The sequence below is a fragment of the Lates calcarifer genome, linkage group LG11, assembly GCF_001640805.2.
Source record: "Lates calcarifer isolate ASB-BC8 linkage group LG11, TLL_Latcal_v3, whole genome shotgun sequence".
NCBI classification, from domain to species: Eukaryota; Metazoa; Chordata; class Actinopteri; family Centropomidae; genus Lates; species Lates calcarifer.
This window is the reverse complement of record NC_066843.1, coordinates 13,968,215-13,995,090: the sequence shown is the minus strand read 5'-3', so window position 1 is coordinate 13,995,090 and position 26,876 is coordinate 13,968,215. Positions and strand designations below refer to the sequence as shown.

Sequence of the window (26,876 nt, the reverse complement as noted above, 5' to 3'; positions counted from 1 at the left end):
TAATGAACAGTTTTTTTTATTAATCAGTTGAAATTAAAACATAGTCACAATGTAGAACAAGTACAAAAAGTTGGTCACTGATAAAATGTTTGATTGCTGGTTCACAATCATTATTTACTTCAATTGCAGGAGTTTTGTGGATAAGTGAATATTCTACATATTATAACACAGACATTGATTATATAAATTTGTGAATTAAGACCAAAACTGTAACTTCATGATCCGAAACAGTACCGTATAAAATGCTGGTGAAAGTCTTCAGTAACACATACAAAGTGACTTGTGTAAACCAGTGCTATATGCCGTTTAACCAAAATAAAGTAATATTATAAATAGTTAGCAATTCTTTAAATATCTTAAAGTGGTATAAGCCTGAATTCCTTTGAATGGAGCAGAGGCACAGAGGACATGTTTATAAATGCTCACAAGTAAGTTATCAGTAACAAAAGCTCATCTGCAATGAGGCAGAAGCCTACTTATCTGCAGGTAGTGTGGTTTAACAGTTTTTACAGAGGTAATATCATCTAACAGTTGCACAGGCTTTACAGTATTCAAAGCACCAGAACTTAGATGGGTTTCTACGAATGTAACGTGCTTATAACTGTAATTTACATCCACACACTTAAAAAAAGAAACAGCATTGCATGGTCAGAGTAACATGAAAGCTGGTGTGAGACCTCGGAAAATCTTTTGGTCCTACGTCACTGTGGGGTTGCTGAGTCTTTTGTGTGCGTCTCATCTTTCTTTACAAATCCATGTCTTGATCGCTGACGCTCTGGCGGAGGTATTCTTCATAGAGCTTTTTCTAGAGACAACAGACAGGCAGATAAAAACACACATCTCTATTTACTGCCAGTAACACTTCACAGTCAGTCACATTCACATTACCTTTTTGGTCTTGACCACCTCCTGAACGTACTCCAGCTTCTCCTGCAGCTGCCGTTTCTGTTTGCTGGACAGGGTTGGTCGAGTCCTGCGAAGGATTAAAGGGAAACACCTCAGAGTCAGAGAACTTATGAACATTCAGTGCATGCTGAGGTCGGAAAATGGAACACTTTGTTTTTAGCCATACTCCAAATCCATGGGGAGCCATAATCAAATGCAGCTGCCTAACAGGAAACTAGTACCAGTTTCTGCTTCCTGTTTAAAATCTCTCTCTTCCATCCCATAAAGGGAAATGAAAATGCCACAGCAAGAACGTGAAGTTTGAAGAATAGAGTAATATTTAGCTATATCTCTACAGCAAGAAGCATGAGATGCATGGCATATTACACATGTAAAAAAAGTAGAGCTTGACTGATATGTTGGTAACAAACCAAACACTGTGATAGTGCTGAGATGGTACTCTCTTACCTGAAGGAGAAGCGTGCAATGATGAGCAAGAGGAAAGAGAGAAGGACCAGTGCACCACAGCTGTAAAGCTGCTGCTCCACTGAGAGGGACTCAAATATTCTCGCTATGGGAGTCTGTGGATTATAAGAACAGCTAGAATTAGACGTAAGCGCTTTTGAGATTCTTTGTGAATGTTGTATATTTGCTTGGACGCTCACCATGTAGAGTGAGAGAGTCTCCGTGCCCTGGGGACCCAGAGCCACCTCCAGCAGCTCCCTGGACAGAGCGCCCAGCACCAGTAAAGCCATCAGAGCCATTGGGATGCTGAAGCCCAGCAGAGTCAGGAGGCAGCTCTTGAAGCGCGCTCGTCGGTTCTCTACGCTGGTCTGCCTGTGAGAGCAGAGGGTCGAGGTTATTCTCTGAAGGCACCTCTGACTGATGCTACTGTGTGTGTGTCCATAAGGCAAAGCGTTTCTGTGCATTACCTGTCATTACTGAGCTTATCGGTGATGGCCTCACTAATGAGCTCACAGTCCTTCTCTAGAGAGTTGAGGGTATTCTGGACAGTTTGGTTAATAGTTTTCTCGATGGTGCGACAAACCTCCTCGATCTGATTGACGCAGCGACTTGGCTGAGAAGACAAACACAAGGGTGAAAAAAGAAATGTCAGTGAGTTGATTAAACTAACTGAATCACAAGAACAAGCAAACAGAGCTGATGTATGAGCTTAAAAAGCTGACATTCAACTAAAAGTCAATCACAGTGCAGTTCTTACCTTGTTTGGATTGGGAATGTAGATGGTGGGCATGTCAAAACCACATTTGTTGAGTCCTGGTCGCTTGCAGAGCTCCTGGACAATCTGCATCATTACTCTCTGAGAAACCAAAAAAATCAGAAGGAGACAGACTGAGGATATCATTTCCTGTTTCTGAGTATTATACAGAGTATGTCTAGTGATTCGGTTAGGATTATATTTTATGGGAAAGAGTTTCCATTTGTGTTCTTTGCACTCCTACATACTTGAAACAGACCTACAGTAGAAAAGACACTTGACAGCAGCTTTTAGCTACCCACACACTTTAACATGAAGAGGACATGTTCTGTTTAGGTAATCATTCCTCATAGACGGGGCTGGGTCAGACAATATAAGCACTGCATGTATTTATTTTAGTATTCTTAGGCACAGGAACTCCATTTTTGACTTGGCGATACAGAGTCACCTTCTCACAACACGTTTTCATTCATACCTGTCTGTCTGACTCTCCCCCTGCCTCGTCTGCCTTGCTCAGGTAAAAACGCAGCCGCTCCCCGTGTTTCTCATTCAGACTCTCCACAATATTGAGTGTGCGCTTGCACAGAGCCTGACCCATGGGGTCGAAGAAGACCAGAATCAGGTCACAGAGATCACCTGAGAGGGACAGAGCATTATTTTCCACAACAGGTTGAAAGGTTAATTTTTACACGAGTAAACTACTACTATCCTATATATGTATAGTCCTATACATTTTGACTTGGGTGGTATTTAGACATAATACACTGCACACAGGATTTTACATTTTGGATCCAACATGGTTTGGTAACCCTTAAAGCCGGAGCCTAACATTAATGTCACAGATTTAACAAATGTCTCTCTCATCTTGTTCTATTTAAAGAATACCATTTAAAATAACTCAGTGTCACAACACCAGCTGTCACAAAGCTTCAGGGGACCCTCGATAACTACAATACAACAGCAGCCAAGGTCAGTTAGCAGCATTACCCACCCAGCCACAGAATAACCTCATCTACATCAAAGGGATACTTCATGTCACCGTCCACCAGGCCTGGTGAATCCACAAATGTCACCAGGCTGAACCGTTTCTGACGTGACGTGCAGATCTCTGTGCTCAGGTACTCTGAAACACCTAGGAATCAAATGAGATTGGAAAATTTGTAGCACAAAGATAGCTCCTCTGTTCTGATTTGACAAATGTGCAGCACAGTAACCTGGACGCTTCTTTGAATAACACATCAACCATCCCTGTTTATCTTATCAAGACTGTCTAACTATATTGTTTGCTTCAGGGTGGGGCTGTGGTGGTTGTATTAGTGTTGTCATAGTGTAGAACTGTGAGTGTGCTGTCACACATATTCTTGTTTTTTGATGCTGCATCCTCCACACGATACATGCAAATTACTTTGAATTAAATGTAAGGACAAATAACAACAAGTACAGAAAGTCTCTGGGCAGTTCGGAACATGATCTTGGATCTTGGCAGCAGTTGAAAATCTCACCTTTGAACTCTTGCAGAGGCTTGAAGTGTGGATATAGATGAAGAGTGGCATTTCCCTGAATAAAAAAAAAGAGCAAGACCAGTGGGACAGTGTGTGTGATCCAGGTGTCAGGCCACTCAAATACTGAAATCACAACACTACTGAAGTCACTTGTGAGGAGTGACTTAAATGGCTGCTGTTGTGAGTGACAAATACATTTTGAAATGACCTTTCTTTGATATTTTATATATTACACCTTTTTCACAAAGACAAAGCACTGTTGCACTCACTGTAAGAGATTCTCTTTTGCGTCCACTTGTAACAAAACTGAAGCCTTGAGTCTCAATAGCCACTCCAGTGCGCTGGATGTGCTCTTCCACATACCTGACAGAGAAAGACGGAAGGAATATATTTGTGTCCAAGTCAGTTAGGTCCACTGTCCAAACGAAATCAATTCAAACTAAATTATTCAGTAAAAATATTGACTGATGCGAGAATTCACAGCAAGATGCTATAGTGCTCATGCATTACGGATTGCATTCATCAGTTAAATTGCTTACAAACTGTGCCAAGGATTGGTGTAACTGCATGCTACAGACACTGACGAAGATGGACAGGCTTAGACTAGGTGTACTAGGTAGACCTGTTATATCTGTCAGTGTGATTTAAATGTTGCATACTGATTTCTTTCTAATCTATAGTTTACATAGCAGTTTAATTTGGTAACTGTTGAGTGGTTTGATCTTGGGTGGGCAGACTTGCTATCTGTAAAGTCCTCTGAGACATACGTTGGCAAAAGATATTTACCAGTTGATGAAGGAGCTTTTTCCAGCAGAGTGGTTGCCCATCAGCATCACAGTGATCTTTTTCCTGGGTGGCAGCAGCTTCACACCAACAGATTCAGCCACTGTGATCAACCCTGAGCAAGATAGAAAACATGATTAGAGCTGCAACAAATAACTATTTTCACTGACCAGTGGTTTTCTGATAATTGACACCAATTCATTTTCTTTCCAGCAACTAATCAGCTGATCAACTAATCATTGCCGCTCTCAACATGATCAAATGAACATGCATATGAACTATTCTGCAAGTGGTACAGGATGATTACTGCAACTGGTGTACTAGTTTTTGTTAAAAGGATGTATCTGTCCAGTCATCATGGTGCTGTGGCTGCACCTGCAGGATCCGGGAGCAAGACTTCTACTTGAGTGAAACAGGAGCTGGAGAGGGGTCACAAACATTTTAGTAGGATTTTTTTAAATGAATAAATATATTCATTCAGTTTTCTTGGACCCTTTCTTCCTATCGACGCCCCTGGCTGAACTGTCTCTTGTAAACTGACACAAACTAGGTTATACCAAAACTACATTAAAAGCTACAATACAAAGACGTCGCTGTACCCCATTGTGTGCCTCTCGTTGTTAACTAATAACTTAACAAAAGATGCTACGTCCGTTAGTGGCTAAATTAACTAGCTGCAACGTTGTCTGGCGCAACGTCAGCCAAATCACCAAATCCGTGCTTAATATCAGCTAGCTAACAGTTAGCCCCTTGCAGCATCAGGGGTAACTCCACTGACTGAGTTAGCTAACCCCCGGTCAGCAAGCGGCCGTGCTATCTTAACTTATCATGTAAGTCGGTGTTGGAGCAACATCCAGGGAGGTTTTGCGTTCACAAAGTTACATGTCAGCCAACTCACCACTGTCTGGCTCCGTGTACAGCTGATGACAATCCCGTAAGATGCGCTCATCGCAGGAAACACCGCCAGATATCGACTCTACATTCGCGGCACTTCGACTCTTGATTTTCCCAGACATTGTTCAAACGGTGGTGGTATCAAAGTTTCAGGGAGACTTGTTCAAGCATGTAGCTAAAGTCCAGGACTCTCTGAACAAAGCCGGTTTGCCCTGTTTGAATCGCGCCGGTCGGTTGAAACACGGGGTTAAGGCGTACCTCAGCCACGTCGTCAGCTTCAGCGACTTTTGTCGCACAGGCTTTTGGGTAATGTAGTTCATCTGTTAATGTCGTGTCACACCATGCACATGACCAACACAGGCATTTTTCAAGGGCCTACACATGCACACTGCCACTCAAGAGAGGAAAATAAAGTAAAGTAATGACATACTTTTTAAATTTGCATATAAATGCACAGTTTATAAAAATATAAGATTAGCAGCAGCTTGTGGACCACATGGTTGAGTAATGGTCCCAGTGTTCCCCAGTTCAATATTCTGTTAACACACATTAACCTTCCTGTTATGTCTGGGTCAATTTTTACTTATTTAAGTTACATTTTTCATAAATATCATCCAGATTTTTTAAGTTTAGTTTTTTAGTTTTTGTTTTGTTTTGTTTTGTTTAGGAACAAGTCTTCAAAACAGTTATATAAACCCTAACCCCTAATCCATTTGATAAGTTCCCTCAAGTGTAGGCCCATTACACTGAGAGCTGGGGAACAGAACCCCTTTGATAAGTTCCCATAATAGTGATATTAAGGCAAATACAGAGCTTAAGATGTGGAGAGGATGCAATATGTTTTCATTCTCAACCAGACTGTCAGCTCATATGCAATTACCTCTGCAGTAAATTTGTAGACAGCCATAGCCTACACCCTAACATTAACAGCTACACACAGAAAGGGGCTGTGTCTGGAAAACTGAATCCATGATACCATTAGACTGTGCTTAGCACTGAGCCTGGCCTGAAAACACAACCATTTAGAAGTGATTACACCTTGACATCTTTCTTTTCCATTTGGCTTTTGAACCTGTCCAATGAGCAGTAACACATTTCCTAATCAGTAACATTACACTTTCTAGAAATGTACTGAATTAAATTATTTTAGATATAAAAAATACAGTGTGTAATGTAAATGCTGTCAACTTTAGAAGACTCTTTTGCACTCCCAGCTGAACTTACATTATAGAATATAAAACCGCAGTAACAATGCAGGATAGCTCACTGCTGAGACATACATTGGCAAAAAAACAAGCCTGCCTCGTTCAAGGCCACTCAGAAAAACATTACACTCAGTTTAGTAAATGATTACAGATGAGACCATCCATTACACAATAGCCAACAGAGAGCAGTCAACTTCACAGTCTAAGACAAATACAATGAATAGAAATTTGTCTGTGAAGCTGTTTAGTCCAAATAAACACACTGGTCCATTCTATTATTTTGTACACAAAAACTACACATCAGACATTTATGTAGATCTGTTAAGATTTAACAAGAAACAAATAATTGCATTTCTATTGGTTTTGTAGCACCTCACAGTGTAAAGGGTCTCAAGGTAGAATAACTGCTTCCAATACTACCATGAGACAGAAGAAAGACAGCTAATAGTACCCAGACTGGAAGACAATAACTACAGCACTGTACACAATGTATGTAATGATCAGTTTCAAGACACGTGTAAACTTTGTGAGGAAAAAAAGGAACAAATCAATTCAAGAATTCACAATTATTTACTATCTGAAGTCAAATTAAACAAAAAAGTATCAGACACTTCACCGTCAGACACCTTCAAAGAAATTCAGTGCAAGTTTGTAACAACCTGTGGGTTCATTTTCACATTACAGCATATACAAACAATCCAATCAGCGAAGCCTTATGCATACCATTAGTCAAAATCATTATAGTATTATAGTATATTATAGCATTTGATCACTTGGCTGTGAAGCATCTCAGTGACAGAGCTCTCTCATCCTATCATTTGTTTAGATTTGTCTTATACTAACCACAAGCCAAAAATCACATTAGTGCAGAAAAATTTAAACTATTTAGACCAGAGGATTTTCCCACAACACAAATGCTATTAGTGGCCCAACTATAAATGCTCTGGTGGAGGTGGTAAGTGCTCTGGGTGCACTGGGAGTCTCGTAGAGCTGATTGAGCGTCTGTATGGGTGTGAAGAATTTTAATATTTTACTAAATAATATTTGAACAGTAGAACCTCCACACTCACCCATACCTTAAAACAGTTGAATATTATGTCATACAGACAAATATTAAGGCCTGATCAGTGATGACTGTAAATAAAAACAGCTCATAGTATTTTTGGCATCTCTCAGAACTGTTGTGGGCCTAATTCAATAAAGCCCCAAAGAGTTCCCAGCTTGATAAAAACCAGTTGCAGTCATACTCTACTCTCTTTCCCATCAGTGCCTAGTGACAGTCCTCACTAGTTTTACAGCAAACAGAACAGTCATATCACATCTTATGAAACTGATTTTACAGCAAAGTAAGAAACCTAAGATGATGCAGCCATCTCTCATTACTGTAACTGAGCTCAGTCGTCTGTTGTTGACTCTCTTCGATGACAGAAGTGCTTGTATCAGTAATCCTAACACACACAAACCATTTAATGCTTAATTCCCTGTCCCAGCCTCACTGATAAGTATGCCCACCAGTGAGATGACACATACTGATGTGAATGTTTTGGAAAGGCAGGCTGTTGACTGTAAAATGGCCTTTCCTTCTACCATCTGTTACCGCTTGAAAACATGTTTGTCCTCTGGCTTCAGTCTGTCTGTGCTCAGCTTCAGAGCACTGCTCCACCACATCTTCACGTCCTATTCACATGGAAAGATCAAAGTCTGCACTTCTTCATTCCGATTGCCCCCCCTATCACACTTATATTAATGTAGTATGTCTTATGTTCAGCAGCTCATTGTGTTTGGTCTAACATGGTCTCACTGGGTTAATGCGATCCTTGTTAACATAGAATAAATTAGCATAATTTGTGCCAATAGAAATAACGTGGTTAGCCTTGTCATTTGGTGAAGTGTGCCATTGAAGAGCAGCATCTTGCTTTTTACAGTTGCATGTCTCAGTCCCTTTTTTTAATGTTTCCTCTCTTCTTTTCTGTTCTGTTACACAGGTCAAAGGTCAGCTCCAACACTGTTGGAAAAACATCCTCTGCTGATTACATTCATATTATAAGTTCTGCTATATTAGTCTAAAACTGCATAGCCACAATGTTGCTGTATGTTGTTAACTGCGAAACTAATGAGATGTATATTCATCTTTCACTATCATAACTGTGATTATAATGTTTAAGTTAGTGAGGTACATCATGCATCTTAAATATACAAGCACACTCAGCACCTAGAGAGCAGTAATGCTCTTAATATTTGCTTCATCACTGAGTCAGAACAGAGTCTTTCATCCTTGGTTACCAGTGGGCTTTCCTCTCTTTGGCAACCAGCTCCAGGAAATGGGAATGATTCGCATAGAGGGCGAAAGACGAGTCAACATCGACCCATTTGACTTGTCCCGCGTCATCGCCAGCTTGCAGCGGCAGTTCACTCACACTGTTGCCTACAGTAACAACAAAGATATCTCATTGTCCAACAAAAAGGCTGTTTGTTGCCCACAGACAGAGAATGTCTTAGGAGCAAATTGCTGGAGCTGTAGTAGCACGAATAACAAACGGGATTACTTAGGTATTTAAGTACCTGAGTCATCATGGAAGTTGACTGCAACGGTCTCCATCCAAGCATTGTCAGTGTTTCTAGGATCATCCACATAGCCTTTAAAGACCTGAGAGAGAAAAAAAGATTATAAAGATTATAGAAGCACTTGTTGAATAAAATGTGAAGGCAAACAAGTGAATCAACTGCTGACCTGAAACCCTGGTGATTTGAAAAGTTTGGTGATGCGCTCGTGGAGTTTTGCTCTCTCCGATGGTGATGCTGAAAGGGAGTTCAGCGCCTCTTCCGAGAACTCCCGCTGCAGCGTGAGAGAAACCTGCTCCCCTGGATCTACCATCCCCTACAACACAAGCACGTGCACACACATAAAGATGCAAGTCACAGGACCATGACATCTTGGCATGCCCAGAACCACCGTTCTCCATGTCACGGCTGTGTATTTGTGCAGGTCACTGCTAAAGACCTTTTATGACTCTGTGGTGGCTTCTGCCATCTTTTATGCAGTGGTCTGCTGGAGCAGTGGATCCTCAGAGAGAGACAGAAAGAGACTGAATAAGCTGGTCAGATGGGCCAGCTCTGTCCTGGGCTGCTCTCTGGACATTGAGGAGGTGGGTGAGAGGAGGATGTTGGCCAAGCTGACGCCTATCGTGGACAACCCCTCCCACCCCCTCGGCTCAATACAGACCAAGGTAGAATGACACACTGGATGAGTTGAAGAGAAAATTGAGCGCAAAACTTTAGAAGCCGATTTCTGCCAATGTAATGAGGAAAAAAGGATCCTGTAAGTCATTATAATGAGAATTCTTTTCAGAAATAATTGCTTATTATCTGAAAAAAGCAATGAGCAGTTTCTCTTTTTTGAGATACTAAGTAATTATTTTGATTTCAAATTATTATTTTTTTCATCACATTGACAGAAATGACCTTCCATACTAAACAACCAATCACATCAGTAAACTCTGAAATGTAAAAGCTACTGACCCCAGGAATGGCCCACTCCCCACAATCTTTCCTCTTGATGGCCACAAACTGCAGGACAGGCCGTTTGGTGACTGGGTGATTCACCTTCTCTCCTTTGGCATCTACTTTCCATCTGCCAGACAGCGACATACATCAGGCATTTATAAAACAAAAACTGTAAGGTGTATAAAGTTCCCTGTTCTTTAGTTATGATAACGTGTTATAGACTGAGTTTTCCTCTTTTGAGACATTCTTTAGGTAACTAAACTGAGTAATGATCTGTGGTTAGTGAGCATCTGAATAATACAGATGTAGTAAAGAAAAAGTTACCTGGTGACAATAGGATCTGCTGCGTGATTGGGTCCCCATCGTCCCAGCAAACCTCTACCAGCCAACCCTGTCCGTCCATGAGGATTTCTAAATGTGTAAAAAGTGAATTTGCTAATGTAAGTTACTTAAAGGTCAAAATGAAAATAAGAAGCACTCATATGAGTGCAAAACTCTGTAGCACTCAAGCCACTTATCCTGACATGTTTGTGCATTAGTATTAAAGCTTCAGTGATGCAACTGACATTAACATTTAATGAAATATTTCTGGAATGTGAAAGGGTTGCTAATACTACAGATCCCTTTGGAGAGAGCAGCTCTCTGCAGCCACTTCAAATTTGAAAATAACACATTAGCCATCAGGACTGCTACAGTATACAAAGTCTTGATACTGTGACTTTTGTCTTTGTACCCCTCAATGCGCGAAAATTGCAAAATGCAGATGTGAACTACCTGTTTTTTGAGTAAAACAGTTTCTCTTGGAACTCAAAGACTTACAGTGGTATTCCCTTTTCCACTTTGTAGTTGCCATCAAAGCTTGTTCTGTCCACAGCACCATCCACAGAGTTGAAACTTGGAGAGAAAGTGCTGCAAAACAAGCAAAAGTTGGAATTAATAAACTGTCAATGATTTTTGTCAACCATCAGCATATATAACACAAAAGAGACAGAGCTACACAAGTAAAAAATCTCTGTCTAAATGTCGCACAACAGTCAAGAGAATCTACATCTAACTCACGATACTTGATGCACTGTAAGTTAGGTGTGTGTAGCTCACCCAATATCAGGATCCGCCCATGCTGGCTTCTTTGTCATTAAAGGGTCGGTATAGTTGACTGGACTATACTGCGGCCAGTTCTGACTCCAGTTCACCTTGTCATCAGGCACAGGAAAGCGCTTGATTTTGGATCCTGGATACTGGGGGCATCTGGCCTTTACATGAGGCGCTGCTGAAGACGGCATTGTCCAGACAGTGGTCGTGCGGAAGTTACAGCAAATGGAAGTGATTGGTGAAGTGATGGGCTGACCGGTTCTTAAAGGATAAGAAGACGGGCAGGTGATGGCAGACCTGTAAGGAAGGGAGGAAATATGAGACATGGAAATCCAGTAAGTGAGCCCCGGCTCTGCCTTCCCCGCAGCTGCAGTGGTGTGATCCTGGCGCCCGAACACAACCACTCCTTTCCTTCTTGGCTCTTCAGCAAATTATAGGAAAACACCTTACCTCTGCATAAATCTTCTGTACGTAAAAAACCTGTACATAAACACGAACATTCAGGAGGGAACCAAACACCTTACTGCTTGTCACTAGAGCAATAGGATCATCCTGACAAGAGGATGTGAGCTATTGTTACACAACACACACATCTGTTGCCTAAATGACTGATGGTTTAGTTTTGCAAACCTTGAGCAATAATTTGGTACGTTTAGTTTGATATATCATACTGCTATCCTATCAAATTAGATTTTGCACGCCAGTCATGTTAGTACACTGTGTATTTATGTCGAAAACAGTAGCTAACGGTTAACATAACTGTTATAATGACTTTAATCTTATCCCCTGGTTCTGCTAAGGATATCAGCGATCAACTGACAGAAATAGCTGCAGCAGCAATTGACTATTTCGACTTTAATGTTAACTTAAAGCCTATCTATACTGTCGTATATAAATGTAAAATGTTCATAGCTTCCAGATAAACCTTTATAACTGACGTTACTGTCCATACCTGACTCCGGAGGTGCAAACGGTGTACGGGAGTCCGAGGAGAGTGAGCGCGAGACGAACCCTGCTGATCCAGTTCGGTCGCAGGAGAAAATGGACCATTCCTTGAGACAAATTGATCTGTCCCACAACCACAACATGCACTGCTGCACCGTAACCAGGAAGTGCACGCGATGACGTCGGCAAATGGGTGTGGTTACAGCCTCGTTTCCATGGTGACCACATTCAAGTTCTTATTGCTGAATCTGTTCCTCCAACAAATAAATAAATGTAAAACAAGTAGGTCCGTATTAGATTTTATACAGCTTTACACAGTAATTATGTGAGGTTTGATGAAACATTATTGGATAGTTTATTTTCATTTTAAATATGCTGTGTATGCGTATGAGAAGAACTAGTAATTAGAGGTTTTAGTTGTTTGTTTTCTTTTTTAAAATACCTTTGGTAGTGTACACTTTGGCTGCCGAAGCATCAGTTTGTTGTATTTTGTACTGTGTGTTTACAAGGGGAAAATTGGGGTGAAAATTAACAAACATATTATTATAAAATCTAATTGATTATGTGAAAACCTTTGCTATGTTAAAATACAACAAATATCCAACTCATCATTATCTGCTTAGCAGTAATGCTTATTGTGACAGAAAAATGCAAAGGCTAAGTCCGCCCTTTCTTATTATAATAAGAGGTCTTTACTCTCACATGATAGACTAATATGAATATGTATAAAATGTAAGTCTGCACCATACATTAACATTTTCTACCAACAATAACCGAATCCTGTTTTGTATTTTGTTAATTGTGATATACAGTTTAGTCCTTATACACTAACAAAAGGCACCTGTGGCAACACAACACAACAATTAATGGGTGTACAAAGCCGTTTATTAGATAACACTAGTGATAATCAAGCGTGACTCATCACAAAAAAATCGATGAATTGACATTTTGATTATAAACTCTATAATTCTTGCCATAACAGGCAGCATGCAACATATTTCGGCACGCCCACTCGCGGCTGCTGCATGTTTATTTTGCAGATTGCGCTTGTTTCGTTTTAACAATAGAGATAAGTAGGCGGTGCCTCTGATTCGATCAGTAGCCAGCTGGCGTGACTCCGCCCAAACAAGTCACTCCAGTACACATATCTAACGCATATGTATTACCGTAGTTTGGCACGCGCATTTACGCTCGGTGCTGAGACCAAATCCGCGCTCACGCACGAAATCCATTTACAGTCCGGTAGTAGAGAGGGCCTGGTCGGTACTCTGCTCCGTCAGTCAAACAATCCGCTCGGTTAAAGCCTCGGACAGACGTTAAACCGTGCTGAAGGCGGCGGCGGTTCCTCGGTGAAATACTCTGACAGAGCAGGAGCGGTTTGGAGAGGAAGAATGGCGGATTCGAGCAGCACCGCAGCGGTCGGGGCCGCAGGCTCCAACAGCGCTGCTGCCGCTGCTGCCGCTGCTGGGGCGGCTGGGGCGGCTGGCACTGTTGCGCATGATGGAGCGCCCGGAGCTGCGGGACCCAAATCCGGGTCCGAGTCCGTGAAGGGCCAAATCTTTGACGTGGGCCCCCGCTACACGAATCTGTCGTACATCGGGGAGGGGGCATACGGAATGGTGTGGTGAGTTGTGTTTGTCGTCTCTGCTGGGCTACCGTAGTATCTGAATCAAAAGTGCTAGCTAACATAAGCTGTTTGTTAGCAAATACTGTTAGCCAGCTAATCTTAGCCGCTGTGTGCAACAAGCGTTGTACGTAAAATGTAAGTGCGGTCCTGATGTTCGTATTTTAAGCAGCTGCCCAACATCGGGACATTGCTGAACCTCAAGAAGCCTATCTTGTGGTTAGCAGGTTAGCTGCCAAGCTACAGGCGTGGCTATGAGCTATACAGGAAACAAGATTGGGAGTGATTGCGCAGGACGTAGTTTGCTATCTGATCAGAAATCTTCTGCAGACTGCATTTGACCGCAAATTTAAGTTAGTTATCATTGTAGTGATTATTTTTTTTCGTCCGGTATCTGCCTCCCAGTCACGTTCATCTCTACTTCAGTTCTTAAACATTCAGCCTGCAGCAAAGCCGCAGCAGAGGATGCAAGAGGGATTTGTCAGTGTTGTAGCGAGGCCTTTCCTCGTGTCATCGCTGTATGTATCTACAGCCCTGCGTGGACACGTTAAGCAACCCTGTTGCACTTGATATCAATGCCAAGTCACTGCTATCAAGGCTGAGCTGTGAACACGATCAGATGTGACAGCGCTGCGCGTCAGTGCAAAGTGGACGGCAGCCGCGAGAGCCGTGGCCCACACATCCATCTCAACGGGACACGCCGTGCAGATCACTCCCAACGGGAGAGTGACAGCACGGTGCTATTCTAAGTCATGTGATTCCACTGTTGCAGCATTTGGTGTTTGTAAACACAGTCAACACCCACTGGTTGGTACAGTGAAAGAAAACCAAATAGTATTTTAGTTGGGTGCTTTACACCAGCTACTAAACTGCATGGCCTTTGCTGTCCAGGTGTGCAGATGTTTTGCCACAGCTGTGATTGTTAATGTCACAGTTCATGTCAATCATTGAAAGAAAGTACACAGGCATGTGAACTTGCCCAGTTAATGCAGTGTGTTGTGCAATAAGAGGAAATGCTTTTACCAATAGGAGAGATGTGATGTAACTGTTGTTCCTGTTGAGGGTGAGTGTGTGAGTAAGATGTTTTTTTCCCCCCCCTACCACAAAGGCAATTATACAATCAGTGAAAGGTTTGATGGGTTTTCATAAGTTTGGCCCTGAAATTTACAGGGAGATTAACCACAGATGCAGCAGACCCAGAAACACACCAATCACAGCTGCTCTCAGCACTGCCCGTTCTCCATCTACTGCACACCTACACCGCACACTGACACTGCACCTACACTCAGGCCTACACCTACAGCACTTCACAACACATCACGGCAAAAAAGACGTGTGTCACATGTGCATCTTGGCAGCGGAGGGGGTCCGCAACGCCCTTTTGGAGCTTTTAGCAGCAGCCCAGTTTCTGATAGTCAGTGTGTGTGAACTGTGCAGTGTGTAATCTGAGACCTGTTTTGTGCTTTCCAATCCCAACCAGCTCTGCCCTGGACAACATGACAAACCAGCGCGTTGCCATCAAGAAAATCAGCCCTTTTGAGCACCAGACGTACTGCCAGCGCACGCTGAGGGAAATCAAGATCCTGCTGCGTTTCCACCATGAGAATATCATCGGCATCAACGACATTCTCAGGGCACGGCACATTGACAACATGAGGGATGTGTATCCTTTTATTCTTTTACAGGATGGTCGCACACTGCATTTGTCTTTTGTTCATGCACATATCACCATTTCCCTGAACTTATTTTAATGTAGGATTAGAAAACGTAAGTCACCCTTGTGAGGGCTTCATTCCTTGTTTCAGGCTGAGTCACCGTTGCACAGTTGCAATTGAAATCAGCAGTTTTAATTAAACTATAATTTTTTCACAAATCCTTAAAAGTTCATTGAAAAAAAACAAAGAAAACAAAGAGAAATAACTTGATTCTTTTTTGGTTGTGCTCTTACTTTTAACTCCATTGTTTTTCTCATTTGAAGTGTGTGACTTTAAGAATCCTACTGTGACTAAAAAAAAATAATTGAGGCCATATGTGAGGTTAAACCACACAAATAAACAAAAAGTTATTAATCCAGCTTTCAGTCACTACACCTTTGTCACAGAGCTTCAAGACCAGTTTGATCAAGAGTTCAGCGCGATAGTTAAAAGGGGAAGAAAACCTGCAGGAGACATTAATGTTTTGGCTTCACAAGCTGAAGGCTACATATGAAGTATAATTTTGAATTTCAGTTTCCACAATTTTTATTTAAGTAGCATGGATATGTTGGCCAGAGTTAAAAATGCAGGATAATTTTCAGTGATATACAAGCACAGATGTTGAAAGTAACCCATCTGAACTGTAGGGACATTTCATCTCAGCTTTACTCAGTCAATCTATTTATCTGACACCCTTTAAACTGATCATTCAAGAATTTATTAGTTATGATTCAACATGTCTGCTGTTTGCACTCAGCTGCTTTATTCCGGTCAGACAGCAGTGACCGTCCACAGAGCAGTGAGCAGTGGACTGTGGGCACGGCCGGTCAGTGAGTTGCTGTGACTGACTGCTGCCCCGGCAGTTTCTCTGTGAAAAGCTGCTTTGTCCCCTGAAAAATGGAAAGGAAATGTGTGATACCCTTGTATTTTTGTGTGTGTGTGTGTGTGTGTGTGTGTGTGTGTGTGTCTTTCTGTCTGGTTTTCTTGTTTGATCTGCCTGGTTGCTTCACTCTGTTGTATTGTGTTGCTGCTGACTTGTGATGACTCCCGATTTAGGGCTGATGTTACAATATTCAGGGACAGCACCAACACCAGGGCCGCTTATATCTACATGACTGTCCGTCTGCAGCCAGGCCAGCAGCTCTGAGAGGCAGGAGTAAGGCACAGACGGTAACGTTTCGAAATTAGCAGATATTAAACCATAGTATGAGGAAAAGTGGAAAGTTGACCTGATGGTGGCGCTAGAGGAGAAGTTAAAGGACCTCTAAAGTTCTTACAGGTCATCCTGAAGAGGATATAAATTCCTGTATCAAATTTCATGGCAATTCATCCAGTAGTTTTTGAAATGTTTCAGTCTGGACCAAAGTCATGGACAGATCCCTGAAACGTAACCTCCTGTAGTCCTGCAAAATTCTGCCAAAGGAAACCAGTGCAGATGTTTTACACTCCTCTGGACTCCTAGGGCCCTTGTGACTATGTGTATCCGGCATATTCACGACAGAACAACTCTCAAAGGCATTTTAGCTGCTGTTGTGGTTTAAGGTATCTCATGTATTGCATAATCACTGCATGTATTTGACCATCTGACTAGGTTTAAGTCTCACTGTCTCAGGTCTGTTCACAAGATATGAGCCTAGAAAACATGAGAATCATTAGCTTTAGAGTGTGGTTTAGACGATGCTGTGCCTCACTGCCTCTCCGAGCACCCAAATCCTGTGAATACAAGTTTAAACAAAGTACAATATGAAGTATGAGTCAGCAGCTCTTGGCTCGATTTCATTCATAAACCTCCACTGCTGAATAATGCAGGGAGACGTCTAAGAACGGCCCTTTATGTTTTGTCTCGGATACTGTCGGCCGTTGTCTTCCTTGACCCCGCGTGTCTCTCCAGCTACATTGTGCAGACTCTGATGGAGACGGACCTGTACAAGCTGCTGAAGAGCCAGAGGCTGAGCAACGACCACGTGTGCTACTTCCTCTACCAGATCCTGCGAGGCCTCAAGTACATTCACTCGGCCAACGTGTTGCACCGTGACCTCAAACCCTCCAACCTGCTCATCAACACCACCTGTGACCTCAAGGTCAGCACACACACACACACACATACACACACCATCATCACTGGTGACGACAAGGGATTTCTAGTAGATTTTACAGAAGCACATACAAGAAAACTCCATGTAAAAATTTGTGAGTATACAGTATATGTGTGTGTTACATTTATATATTGTAAATGTAGTTATTAGTCATTCCCTGTGATTTGAAGTTAATATGTGCTAACAGGTACGCTTAACTTCATTTCTTGGAGACAAAAGGGGATATTTCCTTAATCTCACATGATGCATTAAACTCCAATGCTTGTGTTCAGTTAGCTAACAGACATAATGCTTCTTAGCCGTTATGTTTATTTAAACATTGGTACCGGTAGCAAGAAAGAATCACAGGAATGTTGGGTATGGGTGATGGATTGACCCAGGCCCTTCCTTGCTTGTTGTGACCCTGCCAAGAAAAGCAAGTTATTACTGTATTAATGATGCAGACTTTCAGACATGAAGTGTGCTGTTTTTATGCTTTAACTCAGACAGTTTTATGACAATAGTCTCTCATTATCTTGTTTAAATGGATGATGGTTTAAGGTTTTTTTGGTTTCTTTTTAAGTGTAAAGCTTTAAAATATAAATATATTTTCAGTGTTTGCATATACTTCATATTTGAATGACTCACAGTTGGATTTAGACGCTGTTAAAAAATACCCTCAAAGCACTTTCTCTTCTTGATTCCACTCGTTCTTGGGTCTGTATGTTTCAGTTTTTTTTAGCGTGCCGAAAGTGAAATACTGCTGGAGCGTCTGCTGCAAGACTGCTAAAGGTTATTTAAACAGTGTAAATGAATAAATTATCCAGTTAGGTGTCAGTACATTAGATCTAGAGTGAGGGCTTTTTCCGTAGCACAATACAGCTGCATGATGTTTTAATGTGTCAGAGGCGTGGCCCTGGCTACTCCTCAGCTGGCAACAACAGCCCTGTAGCACTCTTACTTCTTTCTCCACTCGCATTTTGGAGAATGCTGGAAACACAAATTGATATCGAAGAACACAGCGCACAAGCTGAGAGAGACACAACGTAGGCCATCATTGCCAGTGGCTTTTTTATTTTTTGTGGGTGAAGTAAGCCATCAGGGTTCTCGTAGCTCTTTGGCGTGTTGTTCAGCCTCAGAGTACACTTGTGAACTCTCGGCAGCCAACCATCAATCCCTGGATTAGTTGATCATGTGGGAGGAGTGAAGAACAAAGGCAGCACATGTTGTAGCGGCTTTCTCATACATTCCTCTCCAGGACAAAAAAAAAAACCCTAAATAAACCCTTGCAACTGCAGCTACATGTTACATCTGTGGCTTTGTGCCACTGTTGTTAGTTAATGTGTGTATATATTTAGTATGTGTAATGTAAGACTAAGATTGTTTTCAAATAAAATCAAATTCAATTAAAACAGGTAACAAAAGTAAAACCGGGAAAATGATTGAAAACTTCAAAATAACATTACCAGAGTAATCCTCCTCTACTCCCCCAATAGCCCCTGATTTCTCCCCATCTCTGCACATTGTGTACAGTATTACTCAGATGGATTATTGCCTGGCTGCAGATTTCCTGCAATTTGGTCATTTTATGAAACAAAAACATAACTTAGAAGCCTTCAAAATAGAGCCTCAAGATTAAAAAATAAAGCAAGACAAATGAAGTTTATGAAATAACCATAAAAGGCGACCTATTAGAGCTGCTCACAGCCTTACCATCTGTCATCCTACCAACCAGTTCTTGTCAGCTGTTCAGTTTTGAAAAGTCTATGACTGTGAGGATGGTTTTGTAAATCTGAGACAAAGTGTGACCAGCTACTGGACTGATGTTTCTAACCTCTGACCCTTTGTTTCATCCTCAGATCTGTGACTTTGGCCTGGCACGGATAGCCGACCCTGAGCACGACCACACAGGTTTCTTGACCGAGTACGTGGCTACACGTTGGTACAGGGCTCCAGAAATCATGCTCAACTCAAAGGTAGGTGTTTGAGTGACTGATGTGGATTTTGTATTTGACTACATAGTTTCTCAGTTTGTTGACTCTGTGTGTGTTTGTGTGTGTGTTTGTCTCTCAGGGCTACTCTAAGTCCATTGACATCTGGTCAGTGGGCTGCATCCTGGCTGAGATGTTGTCCAACAAGCCTATCTTCCCCGGGAAACACTACTTGGACCAGCTCAACCACATACTGGGTGAGACACAGTGCACACAGTCATTTCCACAAGATGTTAACACTATGAGCAGCCATATTGAAAGGTGCCCCCGTTCTCTCCTCTTTGGGCAGGCGTCCTTGGCTCTCCATCTCAAGAAGATCTGAATTGTATCATCAACATGAAGGCGAGGAACTACCTGCAGTCTCTGCCCGAAAAACCCAAGATCCCCTGGGAAAAACTCTTCTACAAGTCGGACTCAAAAGGTACAGTGATGCCACTCAGCTGTAGAAGTGAAATGTGAGAAAAGAAGACCTATTTATTTAAAATAACAAAACCTACAGACTATTCTAAGGAAGCAGATGGAGGCTAAAGTTGCTGTGAAGCACTACTGAGCTCTGTATTGATCATGATTTGCAGTTATCAGCAGATGCCGCTGTGCAGTCAGACCTGCTGGTGGCTGTGAAAATTAAATTACAGGTCAACAGATTCTCCTGCTTCTGTTGTAACTGGATCAGTGGGGATTAACAAATGCACTGAAAAGTCACATTTATTTATATTATGGGAATACTTTTGTACAACAGGCTTTTAATGTAGAATTACTTTGTTTAATACTGTGTACAAAATTCTTAAATGGGCTCTGTAAAATGTTTAAAAAGTCACAGTAATTATAAGGATTGAGAAGCTAGTTTAGAGATTTATCCAGTGAAGTGGTAATGGGTTTTGGATAGCAGAATTATCATGGTATTAATCTGTTCTGATTGTTTTAAATAAAAAATGTAAATCATTTCTTATTTAAAAATTGGTTATTTAAATTTGTGAGACTTTAAAATCAAACTCAATTTTCCTTTAAGTTAATTTGAATTATTATTATAAATGTATGTATATAATTTGTTAATAGACAATATGTAACACGTAATTTGAAAATAATAATATAAAAAAAATCGAATGACATGATTTTAACTATTTTTAAAGTGAAGTTTGGCTGTTCTAGTATCAGTCCTCTAACGTTTTGATAATGAAATATAAGAGATGCTGCTGTTAGAAAAGCTGTATTTGTCGTCACTGCACAACCTGGTGACTAAACTAACTTTTGATGAATCTAATGCAGCTCTGGACCTGCTGGGCCGCATGTTGACCTTTAACCCCATCAAGCGCATCAGCGTTGAGGAAGCCCTGGCTCACCCTTACCTGGAGCAGTACTACGATCCCACAGATGAGGTACGCATAAAAATAATACATTTTTTGAATGATTGCACCATCAATATTAAAACTGTTCTGCACTCTAAGGAAGAATTTGCACAAACTGAAGAAGACTAACAACAACCAAAAAAAAAAAAACCTTCCTTGGCCAAGTATTGAGATTTACACAAATGTTGGTGGCAGAAGGGCTTATTCATTCAGACATGTTAGTCATTGTTTTTTCCAAGCACAAGCCAAGCTTTAATTGTGAACCTTTCTGCTTTGTGCTGGGAAGCCTCTTAGCTGTGAGTGGAATGCAATTAGTATTAAGTTTGCTCCATGGATCAGTCTGAGACAGGTTAAAGAATGTAATCATTAATCACATCTTAATTTATGTAGGTGTAGGCAGAATCACTGTTCTGTACTGTAGTAATTAAAGTGTTGGATTTCTTCCTTTACATTCCTTTTTGTTTCATCATGATCATTTTGGACATAGTTTTTCACTGTTCAGACTTCTCCTACTTAACAGCAGTAACCGTAAAGCCTACATTTCTTCAAAACACCACCTCCAGATCATTGCTGCTGCTGTTCTGTGAAGTTTAATAACTGTGTGCAGAACATTACAAGAGAGAAATGGAGGTTAACAGTTGGCAAACCACACTTCTCAATTTTAGCAGCAAGATGTAAAATGTGTGTGTGTGTGTGTGTGTGTGTGTGTGTGTAGCCGGTAGCAGAGGAGCCCTTCACTTTCTCTATGGAGCTGGACGACCTTCCCAAGGAGAAGCTGAAGGAACTGATCTTTGAGGAAACGGCTCGTTTCCAGGAAACCTACCAAGGCTCCTGAGACACACAGGTACCTAAGAATGAAACCCAAACACACACCTTCACAGCATCCTCTACCAGCATCAATCAGCTGTTAGTTTGTGTCAAACAGATGCTTTGTGTCATCCCATGTCTGATTTTCTTTCAAATGTGAGAGCTCTAAATTGAATCAGTTGGATTGAGACCACTAGATGTCAGTGGAGCACCTGCCATTAAAGCTTCATTAAAACACACACTGACCTCAACTGCAAGTTTTATAGCTAGTAAACCAGGACAGGACAGTAATGTTTAAATATTAAACCTGCACAGGTCCAGCTTCATGTTAACTTTATTTCATTCCCAGAAGTATTTGGAAACACGATGCCAGAGACCTGTAAATGTCTGTGTAACTGAACAGACAGATCATACTTAGGCTACCTAGATTTTTTAAAAAATATATTTTACACATAATTATGGAAAAAAATTACATTTTTTTAAGTTTGTTCCAAATGCTGAAGTCCGCTGATGTTTACAGGGTCGACAGAACCTCACAACCCAAAATTAAAGGGAAAACTTCTTTTGTTCTTTGTTTTCGTACAACTTTGGGTCTTATTTCCTTAGTTTTGACCTTTAGTGTTTCCTTTCACTGTGGGAAGGTGGTGACATTATATTATCTAAACCATTTGTTTTGAAGTGAAAACAACTGTGGCAGGTTAAATGCCTGTGAAAGATCTGACAGTGGAACATTTTTGATGTAGATCGTAGTTAAAATTCTGACCTTTTGGCTGCTGTTTAAGGCAGAGTTTGTTTTTGTTTTTTTTTTCCCAGGTTTGCATGTAGTAAATGACTGCAATAGACATTTGTGGTCAGATATTATCACAAATGATAGGAATGAAGGCAAAACCCATTAAAATTCTTTTATTTGATCTTAGAGTGTTAAGACAGTGAGAATGTGACTTCATTAGTCTGGATTTTCTAAGAGCTTTTCTTCTTTTGCTTTTCATAGCCCTAAAGAGTGACAAAGCCATGCAGAGGCTCGGAACAAGAAGGCTCCAAACGACATGCTAAAACTAAAAGAAAAATGAATCTTCAAGAAACCAACAAAAAGAGAAAACAAGAAATATGAACATTTAACTGCTTATCTTTCCATTTCTACTGCAAGAGAGAGCTAAGTTTAACTTTGATTTCTGTGGTTGGGTGGGGTGGTTAGGGTCTGTCGTACTCGTACTGTTTCAGTTTTGTCCATGTTGGACTCTCCCTCCTCTCGCCTCACATTAGTTTTCTCACCCTGTCCCATCTGCAGTTACTCACTGCCCATCTCCTCTCCTCCTTCTCTCCTCATCAAACCCCCTCTGTTCATCTCTCCTGCACCTGTCGCTGATCTGTCTGTCCTTTCTGTCGCTCCCTCTCATATAAACACATACTACTGTATTAACCAACACCGTAACTCTCTTGTCTTGCTCCATGTAAATTACAACCTGGAAAAAATCGAGGGCTAAAAGAACGGGGAAGCTAATCGGGTGTGTGTATGTATATACAAAAAATATAAAAGCTTTTTTTTTTTTTTCTTTTTAAGTGTGCTTGTCGCAGTTTTCATTTGTATACCGTTGTTTGAGTGTTTTCGGATCAGTTCAGAGTCGTATTTGTATGTTTTGGGGTTTATATTTGCAAGTCATTTTTGAACACTTGATTTTGAGACAAACATTCAGTGTTTTTACTGGCATGTTGGCAGGTTTATAGATTTCTTTGGTGTTGCTTTTTTTTTGTAAAAAAAAAACAAAAAAAAACTGTGTATGATGTTCATATGAATGCATGCATTCCTGAAATTTACCAAAGTGGCAGAGAGATGCAAGGAACTTGGCTGGGGAGCAACTAAGGAATATCAGTTTTTACCTTAACTACATTTCTTGACCTACAACTCGTATCAAGGGCAGACAAACTGAACTGAACCGAACAGCTACATATTCAGGAGGCGCTACATGTTTGGAACCAATCGGATCGAAGCAAAGGGCATAAAATAGTTTCCATCATTGCATGTTCATTCAGATCCTAAAACTGTGATGCCTTATCCCCATTTTCCAGAACACTCATGGTGCTCTGTGCCACATCAAAACAACTCTTACAAATTACCACCAAATTATAAGAATCAGAGGCTTTAAACACCAAAAACAAAACAAGGTAAATGATGTAAGACACTGGTATAACATTACTGTATTGTCCACATTCGGGCCTGTAACATCACTTCTCCATTAAATACAACCAACATCTAATAGCTGCTCCAGTGTCAGTATTACTTTGTTATATTAAATTACATTCCTGTAACAAATAAATAGCACCTGACCGGTGAACTGCTCATCTCACCATAGAAGCGCTCTGTCGTTCCTGAGCTCCTCTGAATTCTAATTTTCTTCCATTTTCAAAACCATTTTTAGGGAACACCTGTTCTGGAAAAGGGGGGTCTGGTTTACATCAGCCTTTCCATCGTGCAATGCTGTGGGTTTTTTTTTTTTTTAATTTTGTTTTGGACTGCGTTCCCATCTGCTGTTGTTTGATGTGGGACAACCTGAAGGCCCAACTTTATATTCATTAATTCAAGCGGCCATACTCAAATGCAGTCAGATTACAATCAGTTCGGCCTGCATATCTTTTTCACGGCAGACATTTTGACTTTGTCACAGCAGGAAAGAGCACAGGTGAAATAAGTTATGTCGGACAATGACTCCATTCTCTTAAATGTCACTGTAAATCAGTCCAGCGATCCAGCACACACGGTAACAGGACCCTGTCACTGGCTCATCTGAATGGAATGTCATCTTTATTAATGTTCTTAGTAACACCTGCTTTTCCTGCTGCGACACGCCACGTCTGCCGTGGGAAGAGGCAAGAGTTGAATGTAACTGGCCGTGAATTTGTGGAGTCTGTCGCCGCTGCTTAGAGCTCCTCAGTTGCGAACTTTTACGAGAACAAGCGCCTCCTTCGGGACTCCTGAGGAAACTGCACACGTTACTGATAAAGCAAAAACAAAAACGGTCACACCCAGGAATGTCCCAGGAGGAGTGCCTGTACAGGTTACTCCTGCCCAAGCAACCATTATCACTTCATGGTTGTACTGTAGTATATCCCAGTTTACCCCTCTCTGCCCAGTTTTCTTTTTCGTGCTCCTGCTCCCTCCTCCCTCCTCCCTTTGCCTATGTGTGTGTGTTTTCCTTTTAACATACTGGATGTACATTCTTTGATGTAGGTGTTACAGTGAGATGGCTGCATATGTGTACTATCTCTGTGTTCATAGTTCCTGTCAGTGTCTGCTCCCTCCTCTCTGTGACCGTACTAATTGCTGCTTGGTGGAGCACCAGCTTAGTCACCAGCTCAGTCTGCACTAATTTTTTGCCTGTTGCACTGGGACCAGTAAGAGACACCACTACCCCCCCCCACCCCCAAAAAAATGGACCAACACATGCACTGGATGGTCTCTCTCAGGGCACGGCATCACAGGCTGTTCTCTCAGAAGCCATAGCCAGCACTCTGGGATGGATCAGTGTGAGGCGTTTTGGTGCATGTGGTGACACGCTTTTCCGTTTTGTTCGCCCCTCCCGACTCTCGCCACGCTTTACTCAAAGGGCTGCCCCCCCCCCTTCTGTTTTTATGTACTCACCCATTTTTCTGTGCATCTGCACCATGGGATTGGTGAAGACCTTCTAACCCATATTACTGACTTTGCCATCGCTTTGCCTCCTCCCTCCCTCCTCGGGAAAATCACTGTTCCTCACCTGAATCAGAGATCATGGACAGTCATACAAAGCAGGAAGACTCGCTCCAATCACATGACTCAATCAGCACACCGGCACTTTGTCTTTCCAGCCACGCTTTGTTCCCCCTTCAATGTTGTTGATTTCAGTTGGTGTCTCCCCTCCCCCCGTCTCGTATCCCGCTCGATCAGCTTTAAGTTTCACCTGTTGTGTGTATTAAGACTCATGGATCGTCTGCAGTAATTTATGTGTGTAAAAGTGTTTGTGTATCTGCTCATCAGTAACATAAAGCCAAGACTCTTTTTGTCCTGTGTGAGTGTGAGTGTGTGTGTTGGAAGTGTGTATTCTTTCCTCACAGCTTTGGGCCCTCTCCCTGCAGTTACCTGTGCTTTTACATCTGTGCAACTGTTTGTTTTTTTTCCTTTTCTTTTTGACCAACACAAAAACAGTCTCACAGATATTTTCGATGTATTTCTTATGTAAAGCCGGTCACCAGTTGAACAGGCCCTGCTTGCTTTTTGTTGTTGTTTTTTTTTTTTTTTTTTCTCCGACCTGCCACCAGACCAAACATCTCACTGGGTAACCATGGGAACGAACCAAGAGGACCATATTTTGCAATCCTCCTGACACACTCACACACATACTTCTCTCTCTCTGTATAGATGGGGAGTGGATCTGTGTGTGTTTGTGAAAAGTTGCACTTAAACGCACCACATACATTCACACAGTATCGACAAGTCTAAAGGCCTGTCTGTCACGAGGCCTGTTTCCAGATATTGTTGTTTTTAAATGGCTGTTCTTATTATTGCTATTGTTATATTGGTGAGTTGTTGTATTTTTCTTTTCTTTTTTTTTCTTTCTTTCTTTTTTTTTTTTTTTTACATAAAAGGGAGTTAAAGTTGTATCATTTTTTAATTAATAGGATGTTTTTATTTGTATTTTTTTCCTCTTTATTTCTCTTATGGGCGTGATTATTATTGGCAGTGTTTTCAATCTTACTGAAACCCTAGATTTTTTTTTGGTTTCTTTTTGTTTTGTTTTGTTTTGTTTTTTTTAATTTCCCCTCCAAGATCTTAGAAGGAATTATTTTAAAAGAAGATATAAGTAGACTGTCAAAGAGATATGAGTTATTGAGGGTTATAGTCTGTATATTCTATGGGTATTATGAATTAAACGATTAACAAAGAAACAGAATTATATACATATAATTAAATAAAATTTCCTGATACTGTTACAACTGCTTGTTGATGGTTTCTTTTTTTCCTCTTTCAGTTCTCAGTTTGTTCTTCTATGGTTATAGTGTGCTGTGAACTCTGGTAATCTTTATCACCAAATCAAACCCTCAGCTTAGTTCAGTCTGAGAGGCAGGTCCCAGAGGGGTGGTGCAGGCGTCCACTGGAGCTGGACTGGCCACCCCGGTGGTGAAGGTGATCAGTACTTGTACGGCTGATACATTTTCTTACTGGAAAATCAATCAACAAACAACTACAAAGTGACACAAGATGACCGCAAAATGATGCAAAACTGTATAAAGAGACACAAAATGGTTCAGCCATATAGAAGTGGTGAGGGGCTTTGG

General features: G+C 41.3%; 3 protein-coding genes across 3 annotated transcripts; 1 reads left to right on the top strand and 2 right to left on the bottom strand.

Annotated features, from left to right (window-relative positions):
- Positions 1-5,573, bottom strand: si:ch211-11k18.4 (uncharacterized). Its single transcript, XM_018672801.2, has 12 exons — positions 5,288-5,573; positions 4,393-4,504; positions 3,876-3,969; positions 3,607-3,661; positions 3,096-3,236; positions 2,580-2,740; positions 2,108-2,206; positions 1,818-1,963; positions 1,551-1,722; positions 1,354-1,466; positions 889-973; positions 1-805 (listed from the first exon to the last, which is right to left on the bottom strand). Exons 1-12 carry the CDS (start codon positions 5,403-5,405, stop codon positions 746-748), a joined length of 1,356 nt encoding a protein of 451 aa, XP_018528317.1. The 5' UTR covers positions 5,406-5,573; the 3' UTR covers positions 1-745.
- Positions 5,574-7,039: 1,466 nt separating this feature from the next.
- Positions 7,040-12,205, bottom strand: nudt9 (nudix (nucleoside diphosphate linked moiety X)-type motif 9). Its single transcript, XM_018672800.2, has 8 exons — positions 12,037-12,205; positions 11,091-11,381; positions 10,812-10,901; positions 10,317-10,403; positions 10,008-10,119; positions 9,220-9,366; positions 9,051-9,135; positions 7,040-8,913 (listed from the first exon to the last, which is right to left on the bottom strand). The coding sequence occupies exons 1-8, from the start codon at positions 12,132-12,134 to the stop codon at positions 8,768-8,770; spliced, it is 1,056 nt and encodes a 351-aa protein (XP_018528316.1). The 5' UTR covers positions 12,135-12,205; the 3' UTR covers positions 7,040-8,767.
- Positions 12,206-13,120: 915 nt separating this feature from the next.
- mapk3 (mitogen-activated protein kinase 3) lies at positions 13,121-26,534 on the top strand. Its single transcript, XM_018672796.2, has 9 exons — positions 13,121-13,653; positions 15,134-15,316; positions 17,239-17,428; positions 19,282-19,398; positions 19,496-19,610; positions 19,703-19,834; positions 20,680-20,789; positions 21,475-21,603; positions 22,558-26,534. The coding sequence occupies exons 1-8, from the start codon at positions 13,421-13,423 to the stop codon at positions 21,592-21,594; spliced, it is 1,200 nt and encodes a 399-aa protein (XP_018528312.1). The 5' UTR covers positions 13,121-13,420; the 3' UTR covers positions 21,595-21,603; positions 22,558-26,534.
- The last annotated feature ends 342 nt before the right edge of the window (positions 26,535-26,876 follow it).

Excerpts from the sequence above, each read along its gene's own strand:
- si:ch211-11k18.4 (XM_018672801.2), bottom strand. The coding sequence starts at position 5,405 with ATGTCTGGGAAAATCAAGAGTCGAAGTGCCGCGAATGTAGAGTCGATA. Across the intron at positions 3,970-4,392 it reads AAAAGCTCCTTCATCAACTG|GTATGTGGAAGAGCACATCC; the intron begins GTAAATATCTTT and ends TTTCTCTGTCAG. Across the intron at positions 1,723-1,817 it reads GATAAGCTCAGTAATGACAG|GCAGACCAGCGTAGAGAACC; the intron begins GTAATGCACAGA and ends CTGCTCTCACAG.
- nudt9 (XM_018672800.2), bottom strand. The coding sequence starts at position 12,134 with ATGGTCCATTTTCTCCTGCGACCGAACTGGATCAGCAGGGTTCGTCTC. Across the intron at positions 9,136-9,219 it reads TCAAATCACCAGGGTTTCAG|GTCTTTAAAGGCTATGTGGA; the intron begins GTCAGCAGTTGA and ends TTTCTCTCTCAG. Across the intron at positions 8,914-9,050 it reads CAACTTCCATGATGACTCAG|GCAACAGTGTGAGTGAACTG; the intron begins GTACTTAAATAC and ends TTGTTACTGTAG.
- mapk3 (XM_018672796.2), top strand. The coding sequence starts at position 13,421 with ATGGCGGATTCGAGCAGCACCGCAGCGGTCGGGGCCGCAGGCTCCAAC. Across the intron at positions 15,317-17,238 it reads ATTGACAACATGAGGGATGT|CTACATTGTGCAGACTCTGA; the intron begins GTATCCTTTTAT and ends GTGTCTCTCCAG. Across the intron at positions 19,399-19,495 it reads AAATCATGCTCAACTCAAAG|GGCTACTCTAAGTCCATTGA; the intron begins GTAGGTGTTTGA and ends TTTGTCTCTCAG.